Source organism: Rhamphochromis longiceps, linkage group LG19, assembly GCF_057381845.1.
Source record: "Rhamphochromis longiceps isolate RC_006_pf linkage group LG19, R_longiceps_female_GT1.1, whole genome shotgun sequence".
NCBI lineage: Eukaryota > Metazoa > Chordata > Actinopteri > Cichliformes > Cichlidae > Rhamphochromis > Rhamphochromis longiceps.
In genome coordinates, this window is record NC_140575.1 from 17,109,823 (window position 1) to 17,127,462 (window position 17,640).

The 17,640-nt window shown below is 39.9% G+C and overlaps 1 protein-coding gene across 1 annotated transcript in view; it reads right to left on the bottom strand.

The window, feature by feature from the left end:
- The window catches only part of alk (ALK receptor tyrosine kinase), a 120,640-nt gene that overhangs the window by 79,968 nt on the left and 23,032 nt on the right, over nucleotides 1–17,640 (bottom strand). The window contains exon 2 of the mRNA XM_085392233.1: nucleotides 12,019–12,152. Within this exon, the coding sequence (XP_085248359.1) occupies nucleotides 12,019–12,022 (4 nt within the window). The 5' untranslated portion in view covers nucleotides 12,023–12,152. The remainder of the gene's footprint in view (nucleotides 1–12,018; nucleotides 12,153–17,640) is intronic.

Genomic DNA, 17,640 nt, shown 5'->3' on the forward strand with positions numbered 1-17,640 from the left:
CTGAGCACAAGATCCATAGAGGCTGGGGTCTATCACACCAGGCAAGACCCCAGGTGCAGGCTGTGTAAAGATGCCCCAGAGACAATCCAGGGTGCAAGATGCTAGCAGGCAAGGCATACATGGAACGCCATAACCAAGTGGCCGGCATAGTGTACAGCAGGGGTGCTCAATACGTCGATCGCGATCGACCAGTCGATCGCAAAGGTAGTATTGGTAGATCGCATGGCATTAAAAAAATAGATGCCAGCCTATCATCCATCCCGTCACTTGATTGATACAGGGAAGCCAGTCAGATGACATCGGATTTTTTTCTGACGCTTAGGTCGCTGCGCAAACAGCGGCGCGAAGTGTAGTAAAACTGACAAGCTAGTCAGCGAGTTAACCCCAATTTTTAGCTCTCGGTTTTTTCTAAACCTAAGAAAGGGTTAAAAATGAGTGAGGGAGCTGGACCAAGTAAGAAGACAAAAACGTATCACTTTCATACGGAATGGGAGGAGGACTTTTTTTTCACGATGTCATTTTCGAAGTGCGTTTGCCTCATCTGCCAGGCTGCCATCGCAATGCCAAAGAAGGGAAATGTGGAGCGGCATTTTCGAACTGTTCACGGAAAATACGACACTACATTCCCGCCGAAAAGCGAGCTAAGAAAGAAAAAGGTGAAGGAACTAAAATCCCAGTTGTCCGGACAGCAGTCATTTTTCACACAACAAACTTCAAAAGCGAAAGCCGCCACCGAAGCATCGTTCCGGGTGAGTCACATCATCGTTAAAAACAAGAAGTCTTTTCAAGATGGAGAGATGGTAAAAGAGGCATTCGTTGAAGCAGCTGACTCATTGTTCCGAGACTTTAAAAATAAGGCAGAAATAACATCTTCGATCAAAGCTCTCCAGCTGTCAAGAAGTACAGTTACACGGCGCTGTGAAGCCATGGCGGAGGATTTAACCCAGCAACTTTGGAAGGACATCGGAGATTGCCAGTGTTTCTCACTGCAGTTGGACGAATCTACGGACGTGAGTGACACAGCCCAGGTGTGCATTTTCATTCGTATGGTGTTTACTGATATCACTGCAAAAGAAGAGCTATTAACAGTCCTGCCCATGAAAGAACAGACGCGAGGAGAGGACATATTTCAGTCGTTCAAAAACTTTATCGAGAAAACCCAGCTCCCAGTGTACAAATTGGTGTCTATTACCACAGATGGAGCACCCGCAATGGTTGGCCGCTTGAATGGATTTATTGCCAAGTGCAGGCAGGACGATGCTTTCCCGGACTTCCTAAATTACCATTGCATAATCCACCAACAAGCGTTATGCGCTAAAATGCTCAACATGAAGGAGATCATGAATGTTGCAACGAAGATCGCCTGTTCTATTCGCGCCAGATCTCTTCAAAGACGGTTATTTCGTGCACATCTGGAGAAGGCTGACTGCGACCACTCTGAGTTGTTGCTACACACTGACGTGAGGTGGCTTAGTCGAGGGAAATTCCTGCAAAGATTTCGAGAGCTCTGTCCGGAGATTAAGGAGTTTTTCTGTGTAGCTGGACAAGCAGAATACATGCAACTTAATGACGGTCAGTGGCTATTAGACTTGGCATTTTTAACCGATCTGACAAACATGTTGAATGACCTTAATCTACAGCTGCAAGGAAAAGACAAAACAGTGATCAACATGATCAGCTCAGTTAATGCTTTCAAACGAAAGATGCAACATCTCTCTTTAAAGCTGCAGCGCCATGATTTGATAAACTTTCAAAACCTGGCGTCAGAGCTGGAGATGCAAGGGATGGCCTGTTTGCAACTTGACAGTGCACGCTACACAGAGCAGATTGACAATTGTCTGTCAGAGTTTGACAAACGCTTTCAAGACTTTTCTTTGCTCGAGCCAGTCGCTACCTTCATGTGCTATCCTTTTCGGGAAGATGCTGATGTCGATTCACTCGCATCAAAAATTGCAAAACTATTTCACCTGAACTCTTCTGGAGTGGAAGATGAGATTTTGACACTACAAGCCGACATTGAGCTGAAGTCCAGAGATCATGGACAGTTCTGGAACTTACTCACAGAAGTAAAGTACCCCAACATGAGGAAATGTGCTGCCTCTTTGACTGCATTATTCAGCTCCACTTATTTATGTGAGTCATCATTTTCCCACATGAACATCATTAAGTCCAAGTAACGTTCCACCATGACTGATGAACATTTGGAAGTGTGTTTGAGGCTGGCCGTCAGCAGCTACTCTCCGGACTATGCATCCCTGGCTGATTCAATTCAGTGCAAGTCATCAGAGTAAACTCAGGTAATGACAAAAAATTTACATTGTTAATTGTGTTGTGAAATATTGGATATTGCAGTTATGCATGTATATACATTGTAGATATAAAGAATCCTCAATATATTTATAAATAAGTATATGTTTTGGATTTTTGTAGTGGGTAGATCATTTTGACTTGGTCATTTTATAAGTAGCTCACATGCGGAAAAAGTGTGAGCACCCCTGGTGTACAGGAACATCTGTGCCGAGTATAACCTGGAAGTCCCGAGGTCAAAATGGGAGATGCCCCCAAGGGTGGTGGAGAATGACCGAGCTAAGATCCTGTGGGACTTCCAGATACAGACGGACAAAATGGTGGTGGCTAACCAACCGGATATAGTGGTGGTAGACAAACAGAAGAAGACGGCCGTAGTGATCGATGTAGCGGTTCCGAATGACAGCAATATCAGGAAGAAGGAACACGAGAAGCTGGAGAAATACCAAGGACTCAGAGAAGAGCTCGAGAGGATGTGGAGGGTGAAGGTAACAGTGGTCCCCGTGGTAATCGAAGCACTAGGTGCGGTGACTCCCAAGCTAGGCGAGTGGCTCCAGCAGATCCCGGGAATAACATCGGAGATCTCTGTCCAGAAGAGCGCAGTCCTGGGAACAGCTAAGATACTGCGCAGGACCCTCAAGCTCCCAGGCCTCTGGTAGAGGACCCGAGCTTGAAGGATAAACCGCCCGCAGGGGCGTGCTGGGTGTTTTTCCATCAGGGTTTGCCAGTTACTGAAAGTGTGTGTGTGGATCTGCCTTAACTTAGTCAATATAAAACTTATAAAGTCTGATTGCTAAAGCCTCAGTCACACACACCTGGAAACTTGCAGGGAACTCCTCGCCAACCTCTTGTCGCTAGGGAAAAATATCTATTCGCCGACTCGTTTGTGAGTGGTTGCTGGCGCCAAAAGGAGCTGCACCAAAAATCTCCTTGTGATTGTTTTCATCACTAGCAGATTACCACTGTCACCCGCATGAAAGTCACAGGCTGTATCCCTCTTTGCACCCAGTTTCACCTAGCATCTGCTAGCAATCTATAGCAACCATTCACCAACTGGTTGGAGAATACAAATTTATTCCCAGTGACATGAGTTTGCTGAGTGGTTTCCTAATGGTCTCTTGGCCTGCGTGACGAGAGCCTTAGCAGTTGATTTTACAGCATCTACCACCAACCTCAAGCAACCACTTGTGTATCCCTCAACCGGTTGACATTTTTCCATAGTGACTGAAGGTTGCCAAGGGGTTGCCAACCAATCCCTAAGCCTGTTTCACTGGGGCCTGAATTCCTCACAAATTCCCTTCTGTTATGTTAAGATAATACTAAGAACTGTACACATTATAGACCAATAAAAGATTTCTGTTGCTATAATCAACAACTGGTTAAGCTACTTCCCAACCCTTCTGTACCTACATAAAAATGATTACATAAAATGTGCTGTTTGATATTAAACGGATAGGAGAAACTCAATAAACAGATTCACCCCAGAAGTCTTCATCCATAAATATGCTTTACAGACTGTAATTAGATTTAATGTTGCTTTAACTTGATTGACTTTTTGTCAATACTAGTTTAAGTCCATAACATCCAGAAATTTCCTCCTCTTTGCCAGGTTTGTGCTGATTCAGACATCTGTTCCATTTGGCGTATGCATGTTGTGAACACTCTACTTGGTGCCCTGGGCCATTTAACACTTGCTCAATATCTTAAAATGAAACTGCCTGTATAGATTGCCTTGGAAAGGTGCCTGCAACAGAAACACAGTTTGGGTTGAGGGGATGCTGCTTGCAGAAAGGCCTAAGGCAAGAGATTAGAGGTAGAATGTGATAAAGCTTAGTACTGCCAGTAAGGCTCTTGTCTTGGCAAGTTGTATCTTATGTTAATTGATGAGCTTTGTTTTCCTGTTTTTAACTTTCTCGTAGTTTTTTGTCCTCGTATATTCTCTCAGTGATCCTAACATGTTTTCAAAAGACTTCAAAGTATCCTCAACAAAATACAAGATCAACAGAAATATCCATATAATTAGCTCCAGGTAAATCTCACAAATAGATGGACTTCTGATTGCCTTCAAGGCTCCTAAAGGCTTTGAACGCAAAGTAAATGATAACTTCTTTTTAATATAAGCTTAATTTAATTATGAAGTAGAGATCTGTGATCAAAAGCTGTATTTTTATAGTGCTCTTTTAAGCCAGACCGTGAGGCACAGTATAACAAGTACTCTGCTAGTAAACTCTGATACAACCAGGAGTTGAACAACCAAAACTAATTACAGGTTCATCGTATGCTTCTGAAAGTTCCTTATTAATACCAGACAATATATCATCATGTTGCCTAGCAGCCACATAACAATGGACTAAAATCTGCAGACAGGACAGTGGACCAGTGATTGCAAAATATAAAGATCACCTTATAAATATACGTTAAAGGAACTACACTGAATATTTGGGTTTTTTCATCCCTTTTAAGTGGTGTTGCCCAATCTCTCTCTCTCTCTCTCTCTCTCTCTCTCTCTCTCACACAAACAGACACACACAAACACAGTACATTATGAAGAACACTGGTATTAGATGAGCAGCTTGTGTCCTATATTTAATTAAATGTTAAACTGGAATTATGTACAAACTATATTAAATGCAGCAGACATTTTGTCTTTTCTCGTGGCCCAACAACATTATTTGACTTGATTTTATTATTTAATTTTATTTGACTTTTAGAGTGAAATTAGACACTCATTGAATCAGGAAAAAAATTATATGTCCACACGCCTAGCTAATTTGTGTCAGCCAATAAACAACCTGTATCAATCAACAAGATGGTAACATAATTACATTAATGGGAATTCCATATACTATCAACATAAGATAAAAAGAATAACTACCAAATGTTTTTTCCTGTACAAAAAATGTACTACATTTAATGTATGTAACTGACACCAAACATACTGTTTAACTGCCACTGAACAACATGAACTCTATGTGGGTTAAATATCTAATCCATAGAGCATTAAATACATGTTATTTATGCTTCTTCATATTACAGTTTATGAACTGCAAGCAGACAGTATAGACATCCAACTAAATTGGTTTATTACATTAGGCATGATTAGATTGATATTAAAACAGATTAGCTGTGATTTTTGAAGCTCAGCCTGAAAGAGTTACGCATGTGGATGTGTACATTTTGTGGTTTTGTCCTTGTTAGAGGTATGGCAATATGGCAATGCATGTTGGTTGGCTGGTTAGTCGGTCTAACTCTTAATTTCCTAATCAGAGTTAAAGTAAAGTAATCAAACAAATATGAAATTCTGTAGAGACATTCATGGCCCTAACAGGTTGAAATTGTGTTTCATATCTTATTAAATAGAACACTTGATGCTTGTTTTGACTGAAAAAGGAGTATCAAGCAGAGTAGCTACTTTGTTGTTGTTGTGACCATACGGTCATGTGAAAGTTTCCACAGGACCCAAAACTAAGTACTCTCACTGCTTGCATAGAAATTATAAGGGTATTATAATTTCTATGCAAGCAGTGAGAGTACTTATTCATTTGATCATCAACAAGTATGAAAAAATACACACACAATTACTGCTTCCATAGGAATAGGAAGTAAGGATAAGCAGCAGTAAGTGCATTTGACCAACACAAGATTTGGCAGTTTGATGGTCTGGGGCATTCAAGGGTCTATTAATACAATGCAATAACCTTCCAAGAAACGGACATCATAAAATGTTAAAATAAAACAGTGACAGTAGAGTTAGAGAAAGACTGAACAAGTATGGCTTACTCGGGAATACTCCCAGGAGAAATCTCTTTACATTTTCAAAGTTGCTGCTAAAGAAAAATGAATTGTGGAATAATAACCTCATACCAACTGTTATGCACGGTGGTGGAGGGGTAATGACTTAGGTTTGTTTTGGAGCGAAAGCTTGGCTGAAATTTGGTTATGCGACAAGACAGTGATGTATCATCGAATGGCCCACCCAAATGTTCAGAGCTCAACCTGACTGACATGCTGTCATGGTACCTTAAGAAAGCTGTGCATGAATGAATGCCTGCAAACCTTAATGAACTGAAGAAACATTATAAAAAAAAAAAGCATGAACCACCACATCAATCTAAAAGGCTGATAAAACTAAATTTGCACCAGACAATATGCTCAGCTTGAGGCTGCAAGAGTGAGATTCACACAACAATAGAGGATACTGTGTCTACATCATACTGGCTCCAGCAAGAGGTTAATGTTAATGAAGAATCTTAGCAACTGCATTGGAGGTTGTGAAATTTGGTATACATATTGTTTTAGAAGGAGATGACACATGTGGCATCATCAGCAGCCTAATTTTTATTTAATCCCTTTAAGGCTTAAAAACACTTTTGAAACAATAGTATTGATATTATTTGGAGCTGTGGCCTGAAAGCTGCCTAGTGCAACATTAGGGGTGTAATATACACGTATTGACACTATGTGGACTAAAATATTGGGCCACACCGCTGAGTCTTTTAATTCAGGTATTTTTAGTCCTGCTAGAGTTACATAAAATCAAGGACCTAGCCAAATGGTCTACATGGAACAAGTAGGTTTGTGAAATTTCTTACCTTGTAGATATTCAAAGAGCAACAGCAAGTGGTATTATTGCAAAGTGGAAGTCTTTAGGAACTACAGCAACTTATCTTACTGTAACTTAAGTGGCAGACAACAGAAAGTTACAGATCAGTTGCTGTTTGCTGAGGCGCCAACGCTCTGCTGACTCAATAACTGTAAAGCTCCAAACCTCTTTTGACATCGACGTTAACACAAAAACTCTCCATCAGGAGCTTCATGGCATGGGTTTCTGCGGCCGAGCAGCTCTTGTAGGTGTATTGTGTAGGTGGCCCAGTACTGTAGTCCATACGGTGCAGATATATGGCTGAGAGTTTATTTCATGCACTCAAAGAGCCAAAGTGAAATAGAAATCTAAATTAAAGCCTGATGTCCTGCTATAAAGTGAATGGTTTTTTCCATTACAAAATACCATCAACCATCCTTCCACATGTCCACACTCTGTCCACTACAGTAGCTTTCTCCAAACCCATTTCCCTCATAGCATTCTCCACAGGGCCATGTTTGATTGATGGGCCTAGGGACACTTCATGGTGCTGTGTACCTAATCGTGAAGTATAGACTTGCTGTAACGCTCCATTAATGCCCCGCGGCAGCATGGTGTAGTGGTTAAGGAAATGGACCAAGGAAGAGGAGGTCAGTGGTTCAGATTCCCTAAGGGTTCGCTGCTGCCTTCACTCTGCTCATTGTCCAATTGGAAAAATGAATTGTGACAGTTTGTGGGGTAATTCATGAGCACAAACACAGAATTATGCACTTGAGCAGATAAACGTTGTTATAGACGTTAAGGCAAACGTGACCTTCTGGCTTGTCACAGAGGAAAAAGTCAAATCTGCTATTGACACAATCTGTTAATGAGCTTGTCAGTCATCACAGAAGTGTCTATTTACTCTCAGGTTAAGAGTGTTGCTGACATGTTTGCTGAGTTTGAATGATTACGTTCTCTGGACAGATATGCGACAACCATAAAGAGAAATACTGGCAGAAGGTAGGATTCTAACTTCCTGTCAGAAGGATGAGCACTGGAGATAGGCATACAGCCACACAAGTCACTTTAAGGGCACCAAATTGGATTGCTTGTTGGTCCAGTGACTGATGAGTTAATTAAAGTGGAAGGGTATGGAGAAAGAAGTCAGACACTGCTCCATTTATTTATTCTCTATTGACTATCTCCATGCACTTCACTAGCTAGAGTAATCGCTGCCTTTCTGCCCATGAAAACAACTAAAGAGGAGGAAATGGACTTTGTCAAAATTACAAATCAGGTGCAAAAGATGAAAAGGAGACGTAATTTCAACTGAATGCATCGTATTTAGATGAATTATTAGCTAAATGATTATAAATAATACATCCATTCTGCTAATACAGAATATCTCAAGGCAGACCTGCTAAAAAATCAAATAATGAGTGAATCAGTGAATTAAAACTGTCAGACTGAATCATGCGTTTCTTAAAAAAAGTCTTCCAAGTCTAAAGGAAATTGTTACGCAACCATAACAGTACCAACAGTCTGTGTCCACAGCTTCCTGTCTGCTGAAATTAAACCTTCAAACCTTTGGGACCAAATTAAACACAATTAATCACCGAAGTCTGGATCAGTCTTACAGCTATTCACCCCAAAAGCTTGATAATGGAGGTCATTAATAGTAGTAATTAGCAACTTTTCAGTGCAAGGGACTAGAACAAATAAAGCAAACGAGTGTATTTGTCAGGGATTTAGTGTGAGAGCCTTAATGGAGCACTCTGGCTTCATGTTCTGAGAAGAGAGGTAATTTGAGCTCAGGTTTGTGACAGGTGCTGGAGGAAAAAGTGGGGGAGGTTGAGAACACCACGAAACGTGGTGAGGCCACACGGCGAGCGTGCTGAGACGGATTAGGACTTTGTTTAGAAGTGGGATGTGTGTCGTGGGTGTTGCACTAGGGACCCAGGTGGTGCCCGAAGAGAGCGTGGCACGTCTGCATGCTTTTTTCTCTCTGTCTATCAGCCAGAGCTTATGCACTGTCAGGGAAGAGGAACAGGGTGAACCCAAAACAAAGAACAATTAGATACTGTTCAACTAAAGCTGGATTTGCATGAGCAGCATCATACTCTTTGTAACAGTTACACAAAGACCCACTGGAGAATCACTTCTGTTTTAAGTGAGATGGAAATTGTTTTGATTGATGTGAAGTTAGGCTAATTATATGTTTTTAAAATTTTGCACTTTCATTAGCAGCATTTGATTGAATGATTCAGTTTACAAAGAGAATTTTGGGGTAAGGGAAGACTTACCCCTAGTGAAGACTAGATATGCACTGAACTGAACTGCATTTCCTCTCCTTCTCTTTCTTCCTCTCTTGTCACACTCATATACACAAATGTATTTACATAGCTGATAACCAAATACACCTTTGAACCAAACTCAAGTTTAAACACCTTATTTAAACCAAATCTGAAGACAAATCCACAAGACAAGTCTTTCCTGCGGTGCAATCTTCCTCTTTCACCTGGAGCTAAATATTGACCAAGCATAAAAGCCAAGCAAAGAGACTCTCCCTCCATAAAAGCAGAAGGGATTACATTTGCTGGACTGTGAGCATCTCTCTGAATTTAAAAAAAGGCCCCTGGGAATGATCACCATTTTTCTTTTTTTTTTAAAAAAGATGTGCTGTATTTTTTAATACAAAACTACAAGGTAAAGGATCACTTGACTGCATTCCAGTGCTCAGCATAACAAGCAGTCAAATATAAAGTGCAGTGCAGGTCTTTGTTCAAGTGATCCACCCAGAATCAGTGGCCAGAAATCACTACGACACAAACGTGGGAAGAACTGTTTACGTGCAGCTAACGGTAAAATGCACATGTGTTGATTTTTTGAAGTGGAATGAAGTAAAAACAACCAGTTCAATAATGCAACAATCGTCAAATGTAAATTCACGTTACTTATAAAAACATGGCATATAATTGTAGCATGTAGAAAAGTTCAGTCAGCCTTTCACTTGTTAAATTTCAGAGCCTTCTGACTCATGACCTTAATTAGGTCCAAACTGACTTGTTTGGAGCTGTAAGATCAGATCATCTGTCAGCTGCTGACAATGAGCTTCATAAATTTTCTGACTGTTTAGGCTCCCGGGAGTAAACACTGAAGAAACTGAAGATAACTGATGCCTCGAAAGCAGAAAAAGGCATCTGAAAGATATGAGAAAGCTGCCAGCTTTTTTCCACTTTGCAAAATGTCCTTAAACGAAAATGTGAAAGTCGGGCACAATATATGGAAGACTGACTTCCCTACAAAATTCAGCACAAAAACAAAATCTTAATCATTTTAAAATCATATGCTGCAGACATTATGAATTCAAAATCTTAATCCACATTTCTGGAGGAAAGAATGACTGGAGTTTGATTAAAATAACACCTTGCATGCTGTCAAGTGTGGGTGTGGATATATTCAGATTTGGCATGTATGATAACCAATGGCACATGAAGGATTGCATGAATAGAGCCCAGATTGAATTCCTCTAATTAAAAGCAAATTATGAGTGCTATGTCATGCAGTCAGTTGAGAAGTGTGAAAGGAGGCTGGCTTTAACAATATGACAAAGCTCCAATGTAGACCTCAAAGTCCAACTTAAAGTACTTGAAGAAATTCAAGCTGAAGCTTTCAGAATGGCACTCCAGCTAAAGATCTGTGGGCAGATATTTAACATGCTGTGCCTGAAAGAATATCTCAGAGCTTGAAATGATTGGCAGAAAAAAAGTGTGTGGAAAAAGTAAAAATGGAAAGCTACTACAGCTGCCAAACGATGACACCGAGTCTTAGAAAGAAGCCCAAATTTTATAAATGCAAATTCGATTTTTTTCTTCTTTTTGTAAATTTGTTGTCTTTTAAATAAAAAAAAGGTAACACTGCAGTTTGTTGCAGGGGCTCTAGTTATCACGTAATATGTGCATAAAAAGGTAACAAGAAAACGTTTTTAAAGCATCACTTGTAACAAGACCAAAGACTAGAAAAACATCAAGGGGATAAAATGGCCAGAACAGCAGTTTAAACACGAGTTTAAATATCGTGAACAAAGGTAACGTGACTCAACGAGAAAGTATAATGCTGGATTCTCATTATAAATATAATGTTGTAATACATAAATTGGCAGTGTGTTGCTGCCAATTTCAAGATTTAATTTATTTGATTACAAGAAGCTAATGGTGAACCATTTCTCTTGGTCATTCTTAACTTGATTATTGCTTTTTATGTGGGTTCTGTGGTCTCTGAGCTGGTTGGGTAAACAAGTTTTCCTAAATAAGCCTGAAACGAACCCTTGCTTTTTAAAAACTTATACTAGGAAAAATCCCACAGCTTTTGACAAAAAATGTGATTTCTTTTTTTAAATAGAGACATTTTATACATGCAGATTAAGGCATTCTCTTCCAGTAAATCAGCACCGGGTTGGTGTGACAAACAGGTGCTGATTTGCACTTTTCTGCCCGTCAAACATCTGCCAGTTAGAGGAAACAAGGAGTTTATCTGTGTTTCTACATGTTACATGTTTGAGGAAAGTCTGCTGTGCTTCTGCATCTAGTTCAGAGGAAATTGAATCAGTTTTATTAACTCAATTTTGAGGAGCTTTCGAGGTTGACAGAGAAGGATATTATTCCAGTCTAGACCAGCCTACGCATTTCATTCAACAACATGCTGTAATGAAGTTAAAAATGACTGAGTGTAACTATGCAATTTCCATTTTGACATGTTTAAGAACTCAGTCACTCTGCAGACATGTGAGACACATTTGTCCACATACGCATCTGAAAACAAGGGAACGACTGAAAACGTAAGAATCCCAAAATTTTGTTATGAGATATATTGATTTCTATCAGTTTGGAGCCATTTGTAATTAATCTTGCAGCAAATAACTTTCATTATATATTAATTTTATTACTCAGTTACTGATATAAAATGATTTACCTTCCTCACAGTATTTAATTTGTAGAGAAGTAACAGCAACTATTTTGTGATTGTTGGAAATCTCTTTTGGAATTACTGACTGACGAAAGCCACTCTTAAAAGTCTTTAACTTTAATTAATTAACTTTTACAACAGCAACGAAACACATCACACACACATCAGTGGCAGCTACTTACCCATGGTGCAGTTGGTGGTGAAGTGGGGCTCAATGGTGGCCGTATCATCCTGCGGGATCCGCTGATCGTAGCTGGCTGAGATCCGAAAAGGTGATCCTCCGTTTGTCCCCAGCGTCAGGTGGACCACTGCCCAGCTGCCAAGAAGAGAAAGCAGGAGCAGGATCAGTGCGAAGAGCAGACACCATGGCTGACAGAAAAACCTACACCGGCTGCGGTTGAGAGGAGTGAGTGTAGCTTGGGCCTGCTCAGCCTGGACGACGGAGGTGGGACTGTCCAGGGCTGCACTGGAGGCTGACATGGTAGCTGCCTCATTCCCTTCCATTTTGGGAGGGTCCCTTTCTTCCTTTGCATGGTGATGCATGGCCCACCCTTTGAGGCCACCCAGACTCTGCAGGTGTAGAGGAGGTTTTAGAGGTGGCCAGGTGTCAGGTGGCGCCCTTGTTGAAAGATTACAATAAGCGGTGTGAAGCCGGCACACGCTTACGGATTGAAGCCACAAATACAGAAAGTGTGTGGTCAAGAATCGCCAACACACTGAGGCCAAGTTCTAGTGTGTTAGTGAGCTGAAAGTCCTGCACCGAATGCTGTTTTCCCTCAAGCGCCCAGCTGGCTTTGTGCAGTTCAACTGTCCCTAATTTTATTAAGCAAATTGTGCTGATTTCTCTTTGGCTCCCAGCTCATCAACAATCTCTCTCTCTCCCTCTCTCTCCCCTCCTCCTGTCTCCTGCCCATCCCTACATACAAATCATGACAACATGTATAGTTAATGTCCTGTGAACAGCTACTTCCCTGATGAGATCGTAAATTCAAGTATGCCACACCTGCACATAGACACACCAGCACAAAGGCTACAGAAAGCTACAAAAGTTCTATATGTTGTATTATTAATACAATAGTAACAGGTGGAAAAACTACACCATGCATAGACCATACATATTTTATTAACTACATCTTTGACATGTTGCATCGACTGCAGCACATTACAATGCTCATGCTCTCACATAATGGTACATATATTTAGCTGTTATTTAATAGACTTCTGTGAATTATATACTATAGATAACATTTTTAATTAATCTTTTGTGCATCTTAATCTGCATCTAAAAAAAACTCCTGAAATAACAGAAAATACAAGTGAAAACAAAAGCAAATATGTTGTGTTTAGACTGAACTAAATTGTAATAATGTTTTTGTGATTCAAGTTTATGTCACACATAAGCCACACGCTGCCAATCCACCGACAAACACAGGATCGTGACGGCGAAAGTCAGGAGTTAATAACATTACTGAAATAATAAAACTAACACTGAAGCTAAAAAATAAGTAGAGAGGCATCCACCAACCAGGGACCGGAAATGGCGAATTGTTGGAATTCTTGGCCCTGATTTGGTAGCTGGCCGGTCAGTTTCACAAACGTCTGATTATGAGCCGGTCCCTTTCATGCATGCATAACATGCAGAGAGGGGTGCAGGCAGATAATCGCTTATATTTTACACCAAAACAGCTGATCCGAATCTTAAATCACCCTTCATCCAGTTGAACATGGACATTTTGAAGAGGCAAAACAAAGGCAGCCAGGCACAAGCCAGCAGCCTCGGTATGAGCGAAAAGAACAAAACAGTTATAAAGAATTATAAGAGAATGTCCTGCTATCACATGGCTCTGGTGAAGATATAAAAACACCGGAAAATGATGTAAGCAAATCAAAATAAATTTGTTTTGTTATATAAATCTTGCTTTTCTTTGATAAGGTCAGATGTGCCAAGTAAAGGCAGGTGTACAGAAACTCATTTTCAGCTAATTATTTGCACATCTTTGCAGCACTTTATTCGGTCAGAGAAGATGTAACTTACTGCAGTTTGGGAGGAACTGTAAAGTTTAATTATTACTTTTGTTATGAAAACAAAACAAACATTTTCAGACTCCACTGCTCGCCAATGCATTACATGTTAACTACCATGTGGTCGTGTCCTGGTGTTTTATATGGATTGCCAGCCGATAAAACCTTTTTCCCCTCCTGGATCCTCGTTCTTTGTTTTTGTCAAACACTTTTGTCCCTCTAGTTTTTCCACTTCAGCGTACATCCCCTCACATCCATTCCAATAGTTTCAGCAATCTCCTTCCAGGAATTTGATGACATTTGTGACATAACATTGTTATCCTCCCACTGATAAATTCGAAAACTGTGGGGAAACAGTACCCAGAAACGCCAAAGGGGACAGTGCTGAACATAAATCAGGTGTTAGTTGGAGGAACTACTAAAGTAAAAAGTATATCTTTATTGTAAAAATACTAAAGTTTATGCTTTTGACTATTGCATTGAGAGTCCAAGCCTAGTTTCTGTATTGTAGGTGTTTTTAGCCTCCCCAGAGCCAGAGATTGTATTTATTGACCATTTTTAAAAGGTACCCAAAGACATGGATCTGGAAAAATTATATATTTTTTCTTTTTTTTCCCTGGAAGTTTGGCTGTCCATGAAGTCTTTCATTAAATAGAAATCCGAGTCTTGTGATTTCAACTCATTGATATGAGTCTTGAGACATTTTCAGTGACCACACAAAGATTTCCTTCTTAAGACTGCTCGTTTCTAACAACTTTGAAAAATAGTTTGGTAGGTTGTGGTCAAATCTTGAGTGGTTGTGAAGAAAGTAAATGAAATACTATAGAAAATAATGCACACCTCCGGGCTAAAAAAGTAGATTTCCACCATAATAGAAGACCTTGGAGTCAATGGGAATGCATTGGTAGGAAGCCTTGTGTTTCTTTTCACAGATTTATTTCCCCACACCTAGGTAACTTAGATCTATTTCCACACAAGGATTAAGAAAACCAAACACTTTCACTGCTTTATAAAGGTTTTAAGCCTTAGACCATTAGTGATGTTATTTTGAGAGATCTCAGCAGGTCTCTAGCTTTCAATTATGACAAGTGCACTGGGTAAAAGGGAGCTGTCTGTGTTTATTTTGGGGTTTATTTTGTGCTTTGTTTGGGTAGAATCGTGCTAGTAAGAGTACAGCAAATATGAATGCGCACACAAGCCCCCACTACACAAACAGGCTCTGAGCTTTTCTGATTTCCCCAATGTCTGCGCTCGAACTCAGCAGGCTTTGCGTTGCTACTTTCACCAGCTTTCCTTCTTATGTTTTCCCCCCCTTCTTTTTTATGTTGCATTGCCTCTCCTCTGTCCTCCCTCTTTCTGGTGCTTTCACCTCTTTCCATTTACTTTTCGCTAAACCGTCTCCGCACCATCTCTCTGCCCCTCTTTTCACCCAGACACTGCTCACAGTGGAGGGAAGATGGGAAGTGATGTTACAGCACCATAGTACACCATTAGAGAACAGCTCTGCGGTATGGGACCTGCTACCTGTCATTCCCCTTAATAAGAAGGAAATGAAACCCTAGATAAGAGCTGCCACTGTCTCCTTGATAACCTTGAAATGATTTGCCAACTAAGTAATATACACATGATCTTGCTAAATTCACCACCAGCTCAGCTAAATATAGAAATGGTTTGGCTACATGATAACAATAGGTTTGTTATTGTGCAGGGATGTTTAAAATAGATCAATTCAACACTACTCAAGGCAACCTCATGTCCAGTTAGATTCATATATTCAAAGACAAAATTAGTAAAACCTATAATTTAGCATGGACGTATACTGCACCATTTCCAATGTGATCATAAGCAATTTAAGTTTTCAGCTGTTTTGCTAAGTTCTTAGTGTTTTTGGTGTTCTTGGCTAGTTAGCTAGTGGAGGACTTGACCCACTTACTTAGTTTGGCTGGTTGGACAGATTTAGGAAGACTTCTACTGGTTCCGAAGTTAGTTTATTTAAGAATGACGGACCCTATTATGTTCTTCAGTAGTAGCAAAAAGTGTCCTCAATAATGCTCAAAAGAAACACGATGGACCAGAACTCAACAGCTACAGTGATAACAAAGATCTGACTATGAATGATGATATGAATTTTCAGGGTTTTTCAGCCTTTTCACTTTAATAAAAAGGAACAAAACACTCCTAAAACAAAACTGCTTTATCAATATAGAGCACTGTCTCGAGACTGATGAGGAATTAGCTTTAAGATGTGTCTGGAAATTGCAAACTTGATTTCTGTCCAGTAACAGGATAAAATCCTGTGCAAGTCTTAGTGTACTCAATTATTTTCATGTTTTTCATGCTATGTCTGTGCTGGCACTCATTTACATCTAATTAATAGTATACCATACGAGGCACAGTAGCCCTAAATAAAAATACAAAAAAAGATAATGGATGATAAAGACCCCTCATGTGGGAAATAGATATACATGACTAATCTGAGTGCAGATGCTAATAATTCTCATCATGGTCCTCTGTGTCATAAAGGCCTGCTGGTTATTTAAAATCACCTGACCTTTGTGCAGACTGCTGTTTTTTCAAAGACTCTCTCATGATGGGAATGTTTTCTTCACCACAGGAAAACAGAACAAAACAGCTCAGACTGACTAATCTTTGCTGCCAATTGACAATTCTCATTTCATAATGCTTTTCATTTATGCTCCCTTAGTGCTCTGCTCTGGCTAACGTAGCTCTTTTAATTTTCATTTGTTGTGAGTGTGTGCATGTGTGTGTTCGTAGGCTGCTTATGTCCTAACCACATTACGACTTATTTGTTATGGGTTCTGTTTTGCATTATCTGTGACTGTCATCTATCAGGACAAACAATAGACAAAGACGTGAGTTATGTTGTATGTTCTTTCAGTGTGGTAATGCTTCCCTAATGCTGTGAGGTGGACACTGCCAGAGTGAGCATACTGCACAGAGACAAGCTTTATAATTGCCTCATATACAGGACTATTGTCCATGTGTGTGGGTGATCCCGAGTTGGACTGAAGATACGGTCTAGATTAGATTTTGTTTGGTCATATGATTAAATTCAGTTGATAAAAATATAGAAAAATGATTTAAGTAGCAATATCAAGGCCTGGCAAATACTCCATTCCCTCAAATGGCCACTAGAGGCCAGCTCCAAAAGTGACAGGGGTGCCAAGACAGGAAGCTGTAGACCCAAACTGTCTGCTTGGGCCTTATTTCAGCTAACCTCTGACCCTATTAGAGCACATGTGTATACTGTTTTTACATAATTGTCCTTACAGCTTTATCCTAGATAATTAAAACACTTGGTGCAGGTGAAAAAGTTTTAAACTTTGTAACCCATAGAACTTTCTTTAAACCTAAATGTTTCATATAGTTGCTTATAAGACGTAGATGAGGGAGGATTTCGTTTTGTTTTCTTACAAATATAGGACAGACGTCCAAAGCTTACAGCAATTTGGTGATGTTTTCATTAAGTATTTTTACTCCTTTATGATGAAATGCTACATATCTGTTGTCAAAAGTGGAACGAAAGAAACACAGCTAAGCTGCATAAATATGCCAGAGAGGAGAAATTACTGCACTTTTGTCTTTTACATCAGAAATATGCTCATTCAATAAACTAGTAAACTCAACAATATCTCCTGTTGCTTGAGCGGCTCTCTGTAGAAACCAAACGAGTCATTCTATGGCAGAAAAAATGAAACTATAATATGCCGGTAATAACAAAATGCAGCCTATAGTATTGGCAAAGCCATTTAACTTGGGTC